Here is a 19,869-nt window from a genome sequence, read left to right on the forward strand (position 1 = left end):
CTGCGAGTGGCTCTCAGTAGCAGCTGTCCCCAAATTGTGTTAACAGTTATGTGCTTAAATGACATGATTAGAGGAAGTTAAATAGATTATTTTTTTTAAACAATATTTACATCTCTAACCGGAGGTGTCAGAATCAAAATTGTAGCTGCCAGAAGTGGCCTCCAGACCACACCCCTGTCCTTTGCTAGAGGGTCTGGGATCCTTTGCATCTGCACACGTCTTTCTGAACCTTGTAATTTATCTCCAGTTTAACCTCAGACTCTTTCTCCTTTTGTATTTGTCAGTAACTTTAAATCCACTTGAGAATCTGGCATATGTCTTAGTCTTTCATAAGTGGGTCAGATTTTTTAAAACTAATTTGCTGTCATCCATGACAGCCTGCTCTTGAGGTCTCTGGAGAGGGACCTCTTTGGAATCTTGCTCTTAATTGGGTTCAAATGCCTGTAGAACATGTGGAAGCTTTTAAAAGGAGTTAAATTTGCTTGGTTTAATTGCTTTTGTTTTTGTTATAAGATCATCCTCTCATTTGACTTGCACAAGCTGGCCTTGGAAAGTTCTTACAATAGTCCCTCTTGTTTACTTTGCAACAATTAATGTTTGGAGATTCCTTCATTTTTTTTAAAAGAACAAAGGTGGTTCTTGTGGACACCATAATGTTTTTGTCCTGTTCCTTTGGTAGATGGAACAGCTGTAACACTCCCATGCGGAAGGGTGATAAGTGGAACAGTTGCAGCACACCCATGCGGATCGATGACTTTATGTAGGTGCACAGCATGTCGTCCCTCCTATTAAATAATTTCAGCATCTATTTTAGCAGCGGTAGCAGAAAAAAAGAAACGTGGACTGTATTACTTTTTTCCTTTGCTTTACTACCAAATACAGAATAGTGCTACTGAAACCTGTTTTGCTTCTATAAGAGTTCGTGCATATAGGAAAGCAGCAGTAGTCTTCCAGCCTCATAGTCCCTAATAAGATTTGCAATTAAACACAGCTTACGAACTGAAGCAAAGCAATAACTGAAGTGCAACTAATCCTGCCTGAGCACTTTCCCATGCATTCATGTTGACTCTTACTTCTGTTGGTATGGGATTATGTCTGATGCCTTGTGTTCAGGTTGAATCTGGTTCTTAAAAAAATTTGCATGCGTCTTGCTTAAAATGCATTGTCTGTAGACTTGATCACAACAATACTCTTTCCAGACCACCACAATCCAGAGTACTCCGTGAGGACCAGAATCACAACATGTATGTTATAGGATGCACAGAAGTGGAGGTAAAATCTACTGATGAAGCTTTTGAGGTTTTTTGGAGAGGTAAGAGAATTACTGTCTTACAATATTTTACAATTGTATGCAGCTATTCATAGTTGAAATCCATATAGCATGAAAACCTGAATTAGCCGTCACAGATTTGGCCCTTGAATAAAAAGGTTGCCTTATTTAACAGGTCAGAAGAGAAGGCGGATCGCAAACACTCAGCTGAATCGTGAATCCAGTCGTTCTCATAGTGTGTTCATGATTAAACTGGCTCAGGCCCCCCTGGATGCAGATGGAGATAATGTTCTACAGGTGAAATGCAAAGGCTAGTTATTTAAATAAGCACGAAATTCTTGTGTGGAGGCTCACGAAATGACCTGTCTGTGGTCCTATCTAAAGCATTGCAGTTGAGACTTCTTACATGCCCCCCTACAAGTTAATTGTTTGATAATTGCCTCCAATTAAATTTTTTGTTATAAAAATGTTGGGGAAAACACTGTTATATTAGAATACCAAAGCAGTAAGACAAACTTGTTCTCTTGTTTCTTGCTTTGCTTCCTCTTTAAGCCAAAACTGAAGTATGTGGAACTTTGGAGAGCCTTTGTGAAGCTGCCAAACTTGTACACTAAGATGGAAAAGAGCTGAAAAGCTAGTGCGCTAAACATTAATGGCACATAGCAACTTGCATTAATAATTAACGACCTGCTCAAATTTTCTTTCAAAACTAAATTGCTAGAATTTGCAAGGTTCTAAAGCGCGTGTTTTTTATTCTGCACCCCTCCCCCAAATAGTAGAGCAACTGTTAATGGCAGTAACCTAACATAATTTTCCTTTCTGTTATAGGAAAAAGAGCAAATCACATTAAGTCAGCTGTCCTTGGTTGACCTAGCTGGAAGTGAAAGAACTAATAGGACCAAAGCAGAGGGAAGTAGATTACGCGAAGCAGGTATGTATTCAGGCTGGATCATCTATTTATGTATTAGTGTGTATAATTGAGTGTGGACTAAATACCTAGTCATGGGGTGATCTTTCTTATTAAAGATAACCCTGAAAAAACCTGATGGGCTGTGTCTTGTGTTCTGTTGATCCATAATTGTCCCCTTTGCCTGGAAAGATGAACACTCATTGTACTGTTTAACATATTTTTGCGCATATACCCGCACCCATGTAAAACCCGCGGAAAATTGTATTTTCGTAAAATAGTTTGTGTATTCCCTGCACCCATGTATTCCCCACCAGAGCTGGAGCTGGGGCTTGCTGCAGACTCTCACCGCCCACCTGCAGCCTCTCCCCCCTGACATGGCCACAAGCACGGGCTCTGCTGGGCATGGCTGCTGGAGCTGGAGCCAACTAAAAGTGGTGCCAAGATAATCCTAGTGGGGATGGGCTATGCTGTTCTAAAGACTCTGCATAGCCTGCACCCTTGTATAGCCCTCACTCACCCGTCAAGTTTGTAAAAACATGTATAGCCCACGGACTATATGCGTGAAAATATGGTACTTTAAGCTCATAACTAAAAAAGCATATGCTTCTGCTTCAGTCAGTGCAACTGCCCCACAATGAATGATGACTGAGGACTAAACTGGCTGCTGAACTTAATGATAGACCTATACCCAACTGATTTATTTAACACTTTCTTTCTGTCATACCTCTGTTTCTTTCAGGGAACATCAACCAGTCATTAATGACTTTGAGAACATGCATTGAAGTTCTGCGGGAGAACCAAATGTATGGCACCTATAAGGTAACCAACAGATCTGTCATCTTACTGGCTTTTATTAACATGTCAAGGTTTTGCTTGTGGTGGGATTTCTTAGATTCTTTTCGTCTTTTCAGATGGTCCCTTACAGAGACTCCAAACTAACTCATCTGTTCAAGAACTACTTTGATGGTGAAGGAAAAGTGCGTATGATTGTGTGTGTTAACCCCAAGGCTGAAGACTATGAAGAAAGCTTGGTAACTGGCACATGACTTATTCTTCCTCAGCCCCAGTACTTTCTTGCAGGGCCTTAGTGCATTCACAAACCAGGGGAAATGCAGAGCTATTTTATGCTTCACCTTGAAGAACAAAGCAGAAGCTTTATAGCAGGGATGGGCAATTTTTTTGGGGCCTAAGAGCCACATAGGCAATCTTGATGAGCTGTCACAGGCTGGGTCAGCACTCTTCTCCCTCTCTTTCACCACCACCCTCCCCCCGCCCCCCCCAACCACAACTCTCACCAGAACTTCTTATGGGGCTGTGGGAGGGCAGGAAGCATTGTTCAGGTGTGGGAGAGGCTGGGATCACGTGCCCCTGTTCTCTGGGGTTGGGGGTCATGTGCATGTATGTTTATCTGGAGGGGGCCTGCCTAGGTACTAGGTCCTGGAAGCCTGCTATGTGGGTGGGATGCATGCAGCAGAGCTTGCCTGGGTGGTACGGTCTGTGCTACACCCACAGTGCTCTGTATGGGGCTGAGCTCCACCTGCTCACCCTAGAGCTGCCCATGCCACACTCCCACCGGTGCCTGTGGTCCAGCCGCAAACAGCTCTGCACCCTCTGCTTCCGCTGGCTGCTACTGATCTTGCCCCTGGGGTAGGAGCCACCCAGCTGAAACTGCTTGCCTGGCACAGCAGAGTGTGGTGCGGCAGAGGCAAGATCAGAAGCAGGAGCCACCACTGGAGATGGGGGTGGGGGCGAGTGTAGAGCAGCACCTAGCTGCAGCCACACCAGGAACAGCTCTGTCAGGAGCTGTGCGCTGGCTGGGGCCCAGGCTGGCAGGAGCCCGGCACAGGCTGCCCTGGCATGAGTAGGCAGGGCATGGCCACTTGCAGAGCACTGCAGGCCGGATCCAGTCACCTGGCCATATTTTGCCCACCCCTGCTTTACAGGGAAGCTTGCAAGTATGATCTTGCTCCTCATTCTTAGAAATAGCAGTTAAGTGCTCTCAGCAAAAGGCATATCTCCTTTTTGTGTGCTAAGGCTTTAAAAGTTATTGAACTCCCATTTGGGCTGTGCTGACATCAGGCCTTAAGTGCTTGTTGTGACATTAGTTGGTATTCCTGCAGCAGCTGCGAAGAGCAGAAAGGAGCTGCACGAAGCTGACTGTAGAACTGTCTGATGGGGTAGGAGCTGTAGTACTAGGAACTGCTTTTAACTGCATTTTTAGAAAAGTGGTTTAACTTGATAGTGTCTCTGTAAGCATCCTCTTAGGGCAGTATTTAAATTTGCAAATTCGTGATGTGGGTGGCTAAAGTAGTCAAATACTCTAAAACTGAATTTTGTTCTGCAGCAAGTCATGCGATTTGCTGAAATGACCCAAGAAGTCGAAGTTGCAAGACCTGTTGATAAGCCTCTGTGTGGCTTAACACCTGGTCGTCGTTTTAAGAACCAGGCCTTTAAAGATGAGCTCTCACGGAAACTTGAAGCTCGTGGTGGCCCAGTAATTGGAGGTAAATTCTGCAATGGTGTTTGCTAATTGTAGCACAGATTTTTAATTGTTCCTTCATTCCTGATTTGGGAGGGGGGAGCTATGAAAGTAAACTTTTCTTGAATTCTTATCTCATGATCACAAGTCAGGCAGCCCTTGGTTTGTGCTGCAGCAGTGCATGCACTCTTTGGGGCTTCCACTAATATTGAGGCAAATTTTCAATAAGGTAATCATAACAAGTTTGGGACTTTTTCTAATTACTCTTTCTGAAAGAAGGTTGTTGCTAATTTTAATATAGGTGACACTTATCAGAAGAAATAACTTAAACTAGAAACAATTGTATACTTCAGGGAAATACTTCTTTTTTAATCTCTTCCTCTCCCCACATTTTAGTACATTTTCCAAACTGCCTTCCCCACCTACTTTACCTATTTCTATTATAATCCTCCCTAACAAAAGCCCTTGTTACTACTTGCTAGTTGTTGTTTTTCTTTTTTCATTCAGTCCCTTATTTTGGTATAATTCTCTCTAGTTTGTGGAAACTTCTGGCTCTCATTATGTACAACTTTAATCAAGGTGTTTTGGGGAGCTTGAGTTAAAAGCATTCTGACTTTTTTTTTTTTTTTTTTTCCTAGCCTTTTGCCATATGTTGGACCACTCTCTCTTTTTCTTCTATTTTTCTAGAAACAGAAGATCAATCTGTCACAGAAATGTTTCTGCAAAACTTCCCTCCATTGCCTTCATGTGAACTGCTGGATATTAATGATGATCAAACGCTTCCAAGGCTGATTGATGCCTTGGAAAAGCGCCATAAAGCCCGGCAAATGCTGTCGGAGGAGTTTGCTAAAAATGGTAAACATTAAGAATCTGTCAACTTTTTTGGCTTGCTCTGTGCATTGATAGATGTGTAAAGTATCTGAGGTGAAAGAAATAGATTTCTTTTGTCCCCCATGGGACCATGGTAGAACATGTTTTGCTCATCAGAAGTCCTCAATGTTGCTTTAGACTGCTGGTAACTGTCAAGCAAATAATGCAATCTCCATATTTCAAGCCAGCAGAAACCATGCAAAACTTGATATATTAATGGAGCTGGGTTGGAAAGAATCTTACCAATACTGTATTATGATGTTTTGAATCTGTTGCAGCGCTTGCATTTAAAACTATGATGCAAGAATTTGATACCAAAATGGTATCCAAGGAAAACTTTGCTCAAGGAAAGCTGGCTGAAAAGGAGAAAGCGATAGCAGGACAGAGAATGGAGATTGAACGGCTAGAAAAGAAAAACAAAACGCTGGAGTATAAGGTTTGTTCTTGTATAATCAAGCTGCCCACTTCTCATACACACAATGTGCACCTTACCTAGCAAAGGAAACTTGTACTGGAGACTTTCTTTTTAAAAAAAAAAAAAAAAAAAAAAGCATCAGGTTTTCAAGCGTTTCAATTTGGGGAATTCCAGTTGCACGAGAACTTTTCTTACAGGGAATCAACTCATGTCCTTTAATGTTGTTTATGGGTGTCTTCAAGAGGGGGTTGGATAAATATCTGGCTGGGGTTTTATGATCCCAGCACTCCTTCCTGCCCAGGGCAGGATTTGATGATCTGTTCAGGTCCCTTCCGACCCTAGAAACTGTTAACGTTTCAAAGGCAATTAGTAAAGCATTTGCCTAGTTCCTCTAGGTACATGTGCACTACAATTGAAAATATATTCTAAAACATGGTAAGATGTGCTAAAACACAAATGGTAATTTGAACCCACTTGGTAGGGGAAGAGGCAGCTTGACAAACAAGCAGTGAAAGTAAAGACTATGGCATTTTCTTCTAGATTGATATCTTGGAGAAAACGGCTACCATTTATGAAGAAGAAAAACGTACTTTGCAGCAAGAATTGGAGAGCAAGAGTCAGAAATTGCAGCGTCAGGCATCTGATAAACGCAGGTTGGAAGCACGGTTGCAAGGCATGGTGGTAGAGACTACAACCAAGTGGGAGAAAGAGTGTGTAAGTATACTATGACAGCTGTTTAAACTGCCTCCAGGAGCAGGACTAGTGTAGAATAAAGGCTGGAGTTTTCCTGTGTGGCCCATTATGAAAGACCCGGTGTCAGCTGAAACTTCACAGATGTTTTATGTCAGGGTAGAATTTGTACGGAAGGATTTTGATGCAAATGGCATAACTTTTTAAAAAAGCAGATACTTTTATATAAGTCCAGCACCTGTTCCTTCTGATTCATCATTTGCACTTCTCTTGCTGTATCAGTTGGCAGCTGTAGCCTAGTGTCAAGAGCGTTCTTTGCAAGAATTTTTGTTCTTAAAAGTACCAAAATGTACGCGTATATGGAGGAGAAATAGCTTCTTAGGAGATAACAAACTATGATGATGCAGCCCTATTAGGGGATTGCTTTCAGGGAACAATGACTGTGTGTGCTACTAAATGTAATAGTCTTAAGGAATAGAGCAACCTGTAAATATGCCACAGAGCTTTGAAATGTAGCTCCACCCCCTGCAATTAGTGTGTTGATATTTCTGGGTTCTGCATCTCAGATGGAATAATTTAATCCCACTTGGGATTACATGGCTCCCTTCCAATTATTTTTTGACAGGATTACTTGGTTGTGCTTGTGAAATTGGTCTTTCAAACTAACATTTATCCTGTCCTCTCCTTCAGGAGCGGCGGGTGGCAGCAAAACAACTGGAGATGCAGAACAAGCTGTGGGTCAAAGATGAGAAACTGAAGCAGCTGAAAGCCATTGTTACTGAACCAAAGCCTGAAAAGCCAGAGAGACCTTCACGGGAGAAGGACCGAGAGAGGGGTCTTCAGAGATCTGTGTCTCCTTCACCAGTACCTGTAAGCTACTTGTAAAACGCTCTGCTTAGTGCAGGGAGGAACTGTTTTTTATGAATCCGAATGCAGCTGACTTGGTGGCTAGAATGGTGAATGAGCATGAAAGTTTGTTTCAGCTGCTGTATTCCTCAAATCCTTCCCCCAATCTCTAATGTGCTGTCCCTTTTATGCATGCTTTCTTCACTTACACTGGAGCAATTGGAGGAATGTCCTGCTTTTATTAAATTTTTTAAGGCTAACATTGAAACAATTAGTCCTTTTTAAGTTGTGTATTTTAGATAAAGACTGCCTTTCGTTGCAGAGAGCAAACAGAATTACTTTTTTTTTTCCTTTTAAAATGTTGTATTAGCCTCTTTAACAGTTCAGAATTTCATATGTTCACTAACTTCTCTTCCGTTTTCTTCAGCTTTCTAGTAACTATGGTACTCAGGTCCCAAACAGCCACCAACTTATGAGCCAGCCACAGATGCATAGACGTTCTAACTCTTGTAGCAGCATTTCTGTGGCATCCTGTATTTCTGAATGGGAGCAGAAATTTCCTTCACACAGCAAGCCTACCAGTGTCACACCTAATGCAAGGATTAGACAACAGGAACCAGAGCAAAATAGAAACTGTGTGTCAGACAGAAGGCGAGGGATGTACCGAACTGGAGTCACTGAGGTTCCCAGCCGTAGAAATCAGATAGACGTAGAAGAGGATCAATGCTGCAGGGTTAGTGCTGCTCCTAGCAATGGTTACACATAGCAATGCTTAAATGCAGCAGTGCTTGGCTACTCTGGCTCAGAAGATCACCACTGTCAAATAACCGTGAAGCTAAGAGTGCTCTGATACAGCATGAGCACGTGCCTAAAAGATTTGGACTCTACGTTATGAATTGGTGCTACATGTGACAGTACTGCCTCCAAGTTGTGAGTCCTGGTACTTGCAAAACAAAAACTAACTTGTTTTTGAAGTCGGCATTTTACAAACCTCTCCGAAGTAGTGTGCCTGTGTCTTGTCAGCACATCTCTAACCTATCTGAAACACTCATCTAGCAGGAACATTGACTCTAAACCTCCTTGTCCCCATTTGTCTTTCTCTCCTCAAACTTGCTGGGCAGTCTGCAATTTTTATCATAGCTATCTTTGGGCAAATTTAAAAGGTGGTCTCATAAGCCATTTGTTTAAGCTTACCTGCTGAAAAATAGTATTTGGACAAGCAGTCTCCCTCTTATGAGTGTAAGACCTGATTCCTAAACCTGTTTTTATTAAATGTTAACGGTAGCAGTAAAGCCGACAGCTTCACTTTGGTTTGTGTTGGACTTCCTAAAACGGATTTCTTTGTAAAGGTGGTCTCAAGGAAGGGCTGCTTGTCTGAATGCTGTGTGCAGTGTTTAAAGCATAGTTACCACAGGAGTTCAGGTGAACAAAACCAAAAAAGCCCCATGTGCATAGCACATGCTGCATTCTTTGTGGGGGGAGATCCTCTGCAAGAGCAAAGCTTTTCTCACTTTGCGAGTCTGTGCCTTGGACTCCTTGCTGCCAATGGACTTCCTTGGAACAAGTGGTGACCAATCATGCCAATGCCGTTCAAACTGAAGATTTCTTAACAGTATATACCTTAACCCCTGGTGGTAACAAATTAAGGATCACACCTTCCTGTGAAATACAGTGCTACCTCTTCTATGGCTCTGAACTTCCAAGGCACTTTATACCATTTGTCTCTTAATTATTAACAAACTAATACTTCTTGTGTAATGCTGAGTAACTTGGAATAACCATAGTCAAATAGAATTTTTTTTTTTTTTTTTTTTTTCAATTCTTGCAGCTACTTTTTGCCTCCACGCTATGCAACATCCTTAAGAGAATTAACTTGGAAATGGTGCTTTTAGGTCATTTAAGAAGAGATTAATTAGGAGGGGCTTGCATAGTAGATGTTACCTTTCATGCTGAATAAAATATAATCAGTGCTCGGGTTTTGGAGGTGCAGCAGATTGGGATAGTATCCATGGATATATGCTGTGTGTCTTTGCTAGGTGTCATTAGTGTAATTAAGGAACATGTGAAACAGTAATATAAAATCTCCCATATTGTATCATAGTAGCTCTGCGGAGAATGCTGCCTTTTTGACTGGCTTTCATAGCTTCGTCTTGGGTTTTCTGTACCCTCTCCTGGAGAAGGCTGAATGAGAAGGGTTAAGTGCAGTGTCTAGTGTAATGAAGATTACAGGTACTTTTGGATAGGCCTTTTCTCTCTTCCTGGCTGTTCTCCCCCTGCTGCATGAGCTGGGTTGGAAGAGGAGGGACTCCTGGCTGGAAATAAGCTGGGTTCTATCTCAAGATTGTGTTGGGTTTTGGCCGTGTCCTCTGTATATTAAGGGGAAGTTCATAGTGACCCAGTTAGACAGTTCAGAAGTTAGTGTGAGGTATCATCATAACTCGCATCTCTCCAGTGTGGGGTTCAGCAGTAGGCTGGGACAAATCTGGTCTTTCTCACCCTTTTGAGAGTGCTATTTCATACTGCACACATGTTTGTCAGGTTGTTTTGGTCAGGCTTGACTTTCAGGAATAAACCCAGGTAATCTTTCAGAGAAAACTAGGAATAAAGCTTAGCCTTGCATGACATTACCTGCCCCGTGCTTTCCAGCCGTACATCACAAGCAGTCCCACATCTCTTTAACGAGGCATGGGACTTTGCTGTTTGCAGTTTCAAACAGCCTTCTGGTTTTGCCCAAGGAATGACTAGGGGGTTGAGCAGAGGCAGCATCTCCTTCTCTGCACTAACTACAAAAAGACTGTTTTCTTGTCCTTCAGACATGCTAAACCAATGGTCCCCAGCCTTTGCTGCCCATGGGCAACAGTGCTGAGCAAATACCATGTCTGCAACCTTGGTTTTAACTTAATTTATGCCTGCAACCTACCCCAGAGGTCTCTAGCTTGGGTTGAGGACCACTGTGCTGAACTCAGGCATAAGCCCTCCTAAATCTCTGGATCTGCTCCCCCAGCTATCTGAAAAACAGGTGGTGACACTCAGGAATGTCCATGGACACTATCTTTAAACTTCCTCGTTTTCAGGCCTGTTTAGTGTATATGCAACCTTCACGGCTTCTAGTAATTCTCTTGAATTGCCAGAAGTACTAATGACATTTCAAATGAAAGGACAATTTAAGGAAAACCTCCAGCTGGCTGAAGCATTATTTAAATCTGCAAAGAATAGACTCTGGCACTAGCAGAATGTCAAGAGCTGTTTGCGCTTGGAGGCCGGGAATGGCGCCTTCCTGGGCGGATTCCAATACAAAACAGCTTGTGAGCGATGTTGTCATGTTTTGTACCAATACCCCTTCACCAGGCCTGAAAAGCTGCACTTCTGCTGAGGGGGACCTGTGAGAAATGAATGACTGATTGTGCTTGTTTCTTCTGGTTCCTTTCCCACTCTGATCAGAACCCACCTCCAGTTCGGCTCAGGCACAGACGGTCACGCTCGGCAGGGGAGAGATGGGTAGATCATAAGCCATCTTCTAACGTGCCCACTGAAACAGTCATGCAGCCACATGTCCCCAATGCCATCACAGTAGCAACCGCGAGCGAAAAGGCACTAGCTAAGTGTGACAAGTACATGCTGACACACCAGGAGCTAGCCTCCGATGGGGAGATTGAAACTAAATTAATTAAGGTAAAACAAACATGTCACGGCACTGTTAAATGTTATTTCACTGACCTTGTGTTTCCTGCTGCACTCTGAGCTTGTGCAAGTTGCCATCAAATGTGCTATTAACTTTAATTTGAATGTTACAGGTTGACACAAGGTGAGAGGCTTTTTTTTCTAGATGGCTTGCTAATTCAACTTTAGTCCTTCCTAATGTCCTCATATAGCCATTTGCTATGTTGTTCTAGTAACATGTGCTTAAAGGTCAGTAATTTTAAGACCCCTTTCCTAATGGCATTAAGCTTCTGCTAGCCACTGGCTTTGTGCAAACAAGAGTCTTGTGGAAGTGTTGCTTCAGCCGTGGCCAGTGTGATTCAAGCTGCCGCAACAATGCAGCAGTACAGAGACAAAGGCTTTAGAAACAGGATTTCCCATTGTGGGACTGATTAAAGCCTTTAAAGGGTGGTGCTAAATAGCATGGGCTTTGTGTGTGTTTGGAATGCAGCTTTTTCCTGTTACTCATTGTTACGACACTTCTGTTTATATACTTATGTAAATAAAATCCCTCCAAGCTAACATAAAGGCTCACTCACACAACTTACCCAAGGGTTTTAGCCTAAAAATCAGTGCTGTAGTATGAGAGCAGGAAAGTGAGCCCTGATGGACCTTCTGCGTCCAATGTACCAAGTCCTTGCAGTGACCTGATGACCATCTCCAGGTTCAATTATTGCTGGTAGTTCCCCTTACTGCACTGTCCTGCATTGTGGGTGGATGGGTGTGTTTTCTTTTCAATACCAAACGGAAGCACTCGGATCTTTAGACCCCTTCAGATAAGCTTGTATAGTAACCAACTTGTTGCTGTTTATTGCCATCAGGGTGATGTTTTCAAAACTAGGGGTGGTGGACAGGCCGTCCAGTTCACGGATATAGAAACTCTGAAACAAGAGTCTCCAACTGGGTGAGTTATGCTGAAATCTTTTAGTGGTGATAATGTTGAGAATCTGGCTTCCCCAAAACGTACACGTGGCTATAATGCCATCAGTTGTTCGGTGGTGAGTTGAATGTGAAGCTAGGCGTGAACAGAAATTATTGGTTTAACATGCACACAGTTCAGAGAGGTTTCTTGTTAAGCCCGTAGTACCAATGCTCTACAAATCTGATGACACTTAACTTTGTCTAATGCTAGTTAGCTATTTTTAACTAGTTAAGAGTACAGATAGCATGTGCAGACAATCCCCTGTGCTGCTTTCTGGATTAACTCTTTTCTTTGCCTCCTTCAGTCGAAAGCGAAGATCATCCCAATCCAGTCCTAACCCACCAGAAGATGGTGCAGAATCTGAATGGACAGATGTGGAAACCAGAGTAAGTTGCAAATGATGTAGGGGAAAAACTTAATTCCAGCTTAAGTGGGTACCAGTCTAGGGCCAGACCACTGGGCCTGTACTGTCTTCTGGCTGCTGTGGGCAGTAGTGACTAACTCTTGACATCTCTTCAGTGTTCTGTAGCTGTGGAGATGAGAGCAGGATCTAGTCTTGGACCTGGCTACCAACATCATGCTCAGCCCAAGTAGGTGGATCTTTAACTTTTTATAACCAGGGGTTCTGGGTTCTTGCCTTAAATTTTCCTGCTGGAAAAATGACTTGCCTTTTAAATATTGACCTAATTTAAAGTAAGTACTTAACCCAGAAATGAAAAACACTTGCTGGTTTGTGCCTTTAACTCTGGTTGTGTGTTTTTAAACTCTAGTCGCAACAGGAGGAGAAAGATAGGAGGGTGGTTGTCCGGTCTTTTATCTATCTGTTTCCAGCTTTGATGATCTAGTAGTGTTGTTGCAGAATAGATGACCAGAGACAAATGGCACAGCACTTGGAAGCCTAACATAGGGACATTGGTCATACCTAAAGTTGCTCAGCCTCAAAGATTTTGTGGCTGCCTTTACCTCTAAAGAAGCCTGTCCAAATTCCAGAACAAAGGCATCAAAGCAGAGCCCAAAATAGGGCAGCACTGCTGCTTGGATGTCTCAGTCATCAGGCCCTGGCCTGAAGCATGACTAGTAAACTTTTAGCACAGAAGGACAATAGCCGAATGTCAGTTTTAAGTGGGCTGACTGAGGTGAGGCTGCAAGCTTTGTGCTGGAACAACAAATAATGTGGCAACTCCATAGAGATGGGGGCCAGCAACAAACAAAAGCCGTTGAATTACTTCCAGACTCTTGCCTTCTGAATCTAAAGGTGTGGAAAACTTAAAATTAATATCAGATACTGTGTCAGCACCTAAGAATGTCAGTACCTGGAACAAACTAGTAATGGGTTTGGCAGGGCCAGGAGAATACTTTGATTCCACTTGTTAATAGAGGTGCACCAATACATCAGTCCATATCATATCAGCACCGATAAAAGGAAAATTGACATTATTGGCAGCCAGCTTTGTTGGCGGATGTCACCAATTTTAAATGCGGTGTGCATGTGCGCAGCTGCAACCAAGAGTGTAACCCAGCATTGTGAAGAGCAGCATCTGGCTAGTAAATCCCTAGGGGGAAAGGGGCATGTGGGGGCAGACTGAGGCCAGTGCAGTGCGGGAGTGAGTGGGGCAGGTGCAGGCATTGCCCAGCTTGGGTGAGGTGGGGTGCGGATGCAGCTGTAAGTGGCTCATCCAAGGCGGGCGTGGGGGTGGCTTCCACCACTGTGTGCATCCCTTCCCAAGGGGAAGGCATGTGTGGCATGTTCCCCTAGGATCCGTGCGCAGGCAAGGTGCCACTGTGTGCTTACAGCCGGGGGCAGCACTGGGGTCTTCTCAGCACGGGGTGCTGGACCGGAGCTGTGCTTGAGGAGGGCAGCAGTGGTGCTGGGAGAGGGGTTATGGGGGCAGGCTACAGTGAATTTTGGGGTGGCTGGTAGCCCCCGCTTCTAGCACTGTCACTGCCTGACCTGAGCTCAGCCCTGGCTTAGCCTCCTTCCCCCTCTGCTGGGGAAGAGCCTGGTGCCACCCCCCAGGCTCAAGCAGGCAGTAAGCAGCCTGCCCTTGTCCTGTGCACAGATCTGGGGCGGGGGGCACATGCCCTGCCACATCTCTCCCGGGGGTGCGCGCAGCGGCAGAAGCTGCCCCACCCGTGTGCCCCCAGACAAGCTGCTCACAGCTCCATCCTGTGCCCTGCCCTGCCCCAGCTGGGCAGGCCCAGCCCAGGCCCCTCCCTCACTGTGGAGGCCTTGATCGGCAATCGGATTGGTATCAGTCGATACAGCTTGTTAATAATTGGCCTTTGGAATCAGCCCAAAAAATGTTTATCGGTGCTCCCCTACTTCTCTGCTTACAGAAAGGCATCTTAAAAGAAGGGCTCGTGGCAATATGATTGCAAATTTGATGTAGCTAGTGCACATTTCTAGCCATCACTGTGCCAAGTCAGGGCAATCCACATGTTTTATGGGAGAAGCACAGTTCAAGCCAGGGAGAAGCTTTTGTTATGAACAACCTGAGAACTCTTCAGGGTTTTCTGGCTGACTCAAATTCCATCCTTCAGGTTTGTGGATCTGAAGCTCCTGTCCCTACTGTACAAATAGCGACACAGTTGGGTCAGAAAGTCTGTTTTTGGGGGTTTTTTGTTTTTCTTCAGTGGAGGCAAACGCCTGTTTAGACCTAACAGAACTTCACAAGCCATGAGATTGCAAACTGTAGTAGATATTTTCTATCAAAATAAGTGTGTAATGGATAATCTGGTAACCTAGGCAGTGGATAATAGTGTTCAATACCCAGATCTGGCTTCTTGCAGATAGGTGCTGGCAGTGCTGTGGAAGTGACGTATTCAACTCAGGGGAAGAACATTTGCAGTTTTACAAGACTTGCTTACAGGCAGGAGAAAGGGCTTCAGAGGTAAAAGGGCTTCCCATGAAATGGTGGAGAAAGGGTGACCAGCCAAATCAAATATATTTTGGGCCCAAACAGAGAAGTTCTGCAGCTCTAGGATAACACACTTTCAGCTAAGGCTATAGTCTCTGGTGAGCTTTTCCAGCACCTGAAAACCGTGTTTGTCAGTCCACTGTCTCGGCAGAAGAAAAAGCAAATCTGGTGCTTGAGAGGTGGTGTGGTATCTGGGGGGCTAGGTATTTCAGTTCTGCTTATCACCATTTCCCTTGCAATGGGCACTGGCATGCTGTGGTTTAAAGCTGCTGTGTGCTTTCCTGGGAATATTTGGGCCTGATCCTGCTCTTCCTCAAGTTAATGGGAGCTTTACCAAATACCAAATGCCCTGGTACTGCCCGAGGCAGCCTGGTTGCATTGAAAATTGGTCGTTTTGGTCTTTATTGTGCTATAGGAAAATATATTGTGGAGTGAATGTTTGCTGTTTCATCAGTTGTGTTTTAACTAATGCTTACCTTGAGAGGCGTGTTAAAATGTATTTAACGAAATGCATCCCACTGACACCGGGGGTCAGCAATAGAAGGCCCGCAGGCTGCATCTGGCTCGAAGAGACACTGGAGCCGGGGGGCTTTGCCATTCCCATGCTGGGGATAGGGCCGAGGTCAGACAGTTGGCAAATGACAGCTGCACCCATGCTGTGGTGGGGAGAAGCAGAAGCAGTGAGGGGGCAGCTTCCAGCTGCCTGCCGTAGCACAGCTCCAGTCCAGCTGGAGGGTTGTCTCCCACCCAGCTGGGTTGCAGAGGGTGAGGGGGCCTGAGAGAAGCCACAGCAGCACCTGGCCCTGGCATGGGTGCAGGGCACCACCACTCTTCTCTGCTTTGCTCCCCGCGCCTTGCTGCTGATACATCACTGAAGCCGCCTGGCTCATGCTGGGTAGGGGCTGGGTTGTTCTGGTGCAGGGTATATGAAGGTTGCCAGCCCCTCTTCGATGCTATCTCCATACAACCAAATGTGCAAATCCCAGGTAAATTTCTTGGTTGCCGTTGTGAGAAAAAGATGCTGTGAAAATCAACCTGTTGATCTGTATGTTACTTTTGTTTCTTTTCTAGGCGCAGAAAACCATGAGTTTTGTGTTCACTACCATCCCAGAATACTGTTTGTTTTACTTCAGCAAAGGGATTTAATCTGAATTGCTGCCAGCAATGCCTTGGTAAACTTACTGCCTTATTAACACTGCCTGTGTGTATTTTATAACTGGCTGTGCTGGGCAGCAGCAAAAGGGAAAGGCTTTCCCCAAACCCAGGGAAGTTTTGTATATTCAACAAACTTGAAGGTTTTTTTTATGCTGCCATATATTCTGGACTTCTCCAAATGTGCCTTCTAGCTTGTTCATATCTGTGAGCCTCTTGATGATGACATGCTATTTTTCTTGTCAACTAAATCATGCAAGGTCTTGGCCTTGTTTTTTCCAAGGTTTCCTTTTTTATACATGTAGTGCAAAACGCTTTCAGTTTTGGTCACGGTCCTTTTGGGTCCTTTTTGTTTTAAAGAAATAGACAAAAGCTGCTATTTATTTAGCTGCAGTCATGCACTTTAGGAACGTTTCCTCTGCCAATTCAGGCTTTTTTTTATTGTAATTAGAAGCAGTTCAGCAATAGGAATTGCCTATTAGAACAATTCATCAGAGAAGAGACGAGACTTTAATTGCTGGACCGACATTCTGTACATATGCAAATTAGCTTGAGAGAAACCATCAGTCTTTTGAGCCACCTCCAGTGAGAGAATACAGGGTTGCTGAGGGAGTATATAATGATGAACTGATATCAGACCACCTCCTTGTATGTATGAGTAACTAGTATATATGTGTTACAGTGGTAGATGTGGGGTGGGAGGCTAATAGGCTCACGCATGGTGACACTAAGTGAATCTGTAAACCTGTTGAAATAAAATACTTTTTTCCATGGTGGCTCTTGCTCAGTACAGACTCACTAACTTGGCACGGCTTTCTTACCCTTTCAGAAATACCTCAGGCTTCCTCCCCAGAATCTCCAAATCCTGTTGCACTGTCATCTTTGTGAAAACCCAACTTTCGATCATCCTGCACCCCTCCGTGAGGGACCATTTCCTGGCTTTCTCAAGGGCTCCTGGTCCTCTTACTCTAGGGCAGGGGTGGCCAACTTGTGGCATGACTGCATCTGCACGTGCCCATGGCAGACGAGGGAGGGGGAAGGGAGCAGAAAGGAGAGCAGAAGAGGATTGGAGTGGCCCTGGGCAGGGCTAAATTGTGGCGTGTGCTGAAAAAGTCATTTCCTGCTGCTGTGGGGCATCAGGCTCTACCTCTCAACCTCCCCAGGGGTGAAGGTAGAAAGAAGTGCTAAAGGCATCCTAAGGGGAAAAGCTTCCATTTGCTTGCTTTGGGGGTGCAAGTGGCTGCCCGTGTGCAGGCCAGTAGCTGGTGGCAGGCTGGATTCCTCTTCTGGGTGTCAAAATGGGTCGATGGGGTTTTTGGTTGTATTTGTGCTGGTCTAAGGACATGCCCTGAGAAGCTTGCCTCCAAAATGGGCTGATGGCATCCAACACTTTCTGCTCCTGCCGCTGGCAATACAGCACCACTTTCACAGCTTGACCTCCCTCATGGGCATCATGGTCATTGCAAGCCCCTCCATCTTACGCTTCTTGCATCGAAAAGGCGGATTTCCTTCGTTGCTTCCCCCTGCCCCCCAATCAGGATGCTGCCTGGTAGAAAGGCATCAGCCAAACTGACCAAGTGGATGTTGGAAGGGGGGAGAAGAGCTGAGCAGCTAGATGGTAAGCCTTACATGGCATCAATAGCTGAGCTTGGGAGAAGCTTCTTGTATTTTATTGCCTTAATAAACTATGGTGCTTGTTCAACTCGTTCCACTAGATGGTGTGCAGTCGCACTATTCCTGGGATGAAGAAGTACCTAGCAGATTCCTTAACTGCAGGCTGTTGTGGAAGAAAAGACCCTGTTCAGGCCCCCTCCTGGGACATCTCACCCTTTCAGCACTGCTGAGTTGCAGGCAGGGGTAACTTGGACTCTGCTGAAGTGAACCCTCGCACTCCCTTCTCTACCAAATGGCAGCCTGGGTTGTAAAGGGTGGTTAGGACCTAGTGAGGAGAGGAAATCAACTGGCATAAAGAAAGCACTTTGTCGTTGCTTCAGATCTTTCTGCCCCTGCCCCCTTGACAAGTAACGTCAATCAAATTGCTGAGGACCAGCATTAATTTGTCATGTACAAGGAGCAGCTGAAAAATAGCAAAAATGAGATCAGTGGCAGGAGACACACATGCGCACGTGCTATATTCCTTTGTAAGGGAGAAATATTGCTCTCGATGAATGGAGACTGAATCACTCGCCACAAGTTACTCTGAAGTTCTGATTCTTTCTAAAATGTCCTTTTTTCTTTTTCGTTTTCTTTTTAATACATTCCTTGTAAAGGGTGCACACCTCGTATATATGCTCACTGTTAAGTGTTGTAAAATTATGCGCGTGCGATGTGCTGTAATGCTTGAACACTAGTTATAACGTTAAAAAAAAGCTGACGCTTGAACCACTGAAAAACTAAAAAGCTTTGAAAGTGCAGGTACGACTGAATCATCATCAGCAGCAGCAGCAGCATGTGGTAGGAACTGAAATGGATGGCAAACTTTAAGATCTTACTTAGAAGCATGTGCCTGAAGGTAAGAGACCTGGCAACCTGATGGCGAAAGAGTCGACTTCCCCAAGTCACCACATCCAAGATACATCTGAAAAGTCACCTGTTTAATGCAAAGTGTTCTGTACGCTGCGGCTGGGTCCCGCGCTATCCCCGTCTGCAAGGGGTTGCCTGAGCAAAAATCGAGTGAGGCTTGCTTTCAAAGACCAAGAGACCTGGGGAGTATGCATGTCCCTGCCCCTTGGCCCGGCGTGCCCTGCATTTTGCGTTTCTGCGTAGCAACATAGCGCCGAGATGGGTTTCTGTTCTCAAGGTGGGATAAGAGAAGGTAGGAAAACAACAGAAGCGGGTGACGAGTCGGAGCAGTTCTCTCGGGCTTCTTTCAAAACCCGACTGAGGCTAAGCTGGGATGTCTCTTCTGAGTTTTAGGGAAGGGGATTTTCCAATTCCCACCCTTGGCTGACGGGACAGCAGGGAGGCTTGTGCATCTGCAGTGGGGTGGGGGAGCATGTGCCTGGATCTGGCCTCGTTTCCCTCACTTTACCTCCTGGAGCGTGCAGGCTGCTCGCCCCCTCGGTGGGGGAATGGCATTCCAGTGAAGTCACCATTCATGTCTGCTGCTTTTCTTCCTTTATTTACTCTAGTGCGCGGCGTTGGCAGTGTTTACCCAGCAAAGATTCCTCTAAGACTCAGCTAAGCACACAATTTGCTCTGCTAATAAGCCTTGGCATTTATTGTGGGGATCGGTGTTTACTCGTCTTTCGTTGGTCTCCATTGACATTCAGTGGGAAACGTTTAAGCAAACAGGTGCAGGCAGCAGGAGATTGCATGCGCTGACGCTCTCCAGTGGAAAAATGCCTGAACTGGGGGCTGAATGCCATTGCCGTGCTGTAAGTGTATCTGGAAGAAAGGCCCTTAGCACAAGAAGGTGGATAAGGAACAGGTCCCGGGGGCTGGCTCATCTCCCCCTTTCCTTTGGAAGAACTTGCTCATGCCTACCTCAAAGTGCAGGCAAGCATCTGCTAGCGTCTTAATGCTTAGTGGGGCTGCGTTGTCCTCTCTTCTGCGGAGAAAAAGTCGAGGGAAGGCCAAAAATTTGCACCAGGCTTCATGCTGGCGAATGGTTGGTTTAACCTGGATTTCCCTCCTGCCCCTGTGTTTTGGTTGAGGGAGAGGAAGGTGGGAAGAGTTGCCATGTCTGGCTCCATCCC

General features: G+C 45.0%; 1 protein-coding gene across 6 annotated transcripts in view; it reads left to right on the forward strand.

Moving 5' to 3' along the window:
• Nucleotides 1–16,945, forward strand: part of KIF23 (kinesin family member 23) — a 23,956-nt gene extending 7,011 nt beyond the window's left edge. For 2 of the 6 annotated variants that reach the window (XM_019533894.1, XM_019533895.1), the window contains exons 8-24: nt 680–760; nt 1,200–1,312; nt 1,446–1,567; nt 2,099–2,201; nt 2,920–2,999; nt 3,092–3,211; nt 4,525–4,684; nt 5,347–5,514; nt 5,808–5,965; nt 6,485–6,658; nt 7,325–7,504; nt 7,908–8,213; nt 10,922–11,152; nt 12,001–12,083; nt 12,406–12,487; nt 12,621–12,691; nt 16,091–16,945. In XM_019533894.1, the coding sequence (XP_019389439.1) occupies nt 680–760; nt 1,200–1,312; nt 1,446–1,567; nt 2,099–2,201; nt 2,920–2,999; nt 3,092–3,211; nt 4,525–4,684; nt 5,347–5,514; nt 5,808–5,965; nt 6,485–6,658; nt 7,325–7,504; nt 7,908–8,213; nt 10,922–11,152; nt 12,001–12,083; nt 12,406–12,487; nt 12,621–12,691; nt 16,091–16,106 (2,248 nt within the window). In that variant the 3' untranslated portion in view covers nt 16,107–16,945. The remainder of the gene's footprint in view (nt 1–679; nt 761–1,199; nt 1,313–1,445; nt 1,568–2,098; nt 2,202–2,919; nt 3,000–3,091; nt 3,212–4,524; nt 4,685–5,346; nt 5,515–5,807; nt 5,966–6,484; nt 6,659–7,324; nt 7,505–7,907; nt 8,214–10,921; nt 11,153–12,000; nt 12,084–12,405; nt 12,488–12,620; nt 12,692–16,090) is intronic. The other 4 variants (XM_019533898.1, XM_019533896.1, XM_019533899.1 and 1 more) reach the window with 4 other exon arrangements.
• Nucleotides 16,946–19,869: the final 2,924 nt, after the last annotated feature.

This window comes from Crocodylus porosus, unplaced genomic scaffold (assembly GCF_001723895.1).
Source record: "Crocodylus porosus isolate Cpor-Errol unplaced genomic scaffold, CroPor_comp1, whole genome shotgun sequence".
NCBI classification, from domain to species: Eukaryota; Metazoa; Chordata; order Crocodylia; family Crocodylidae; genus Crocodylus; species Crocodylus porosus.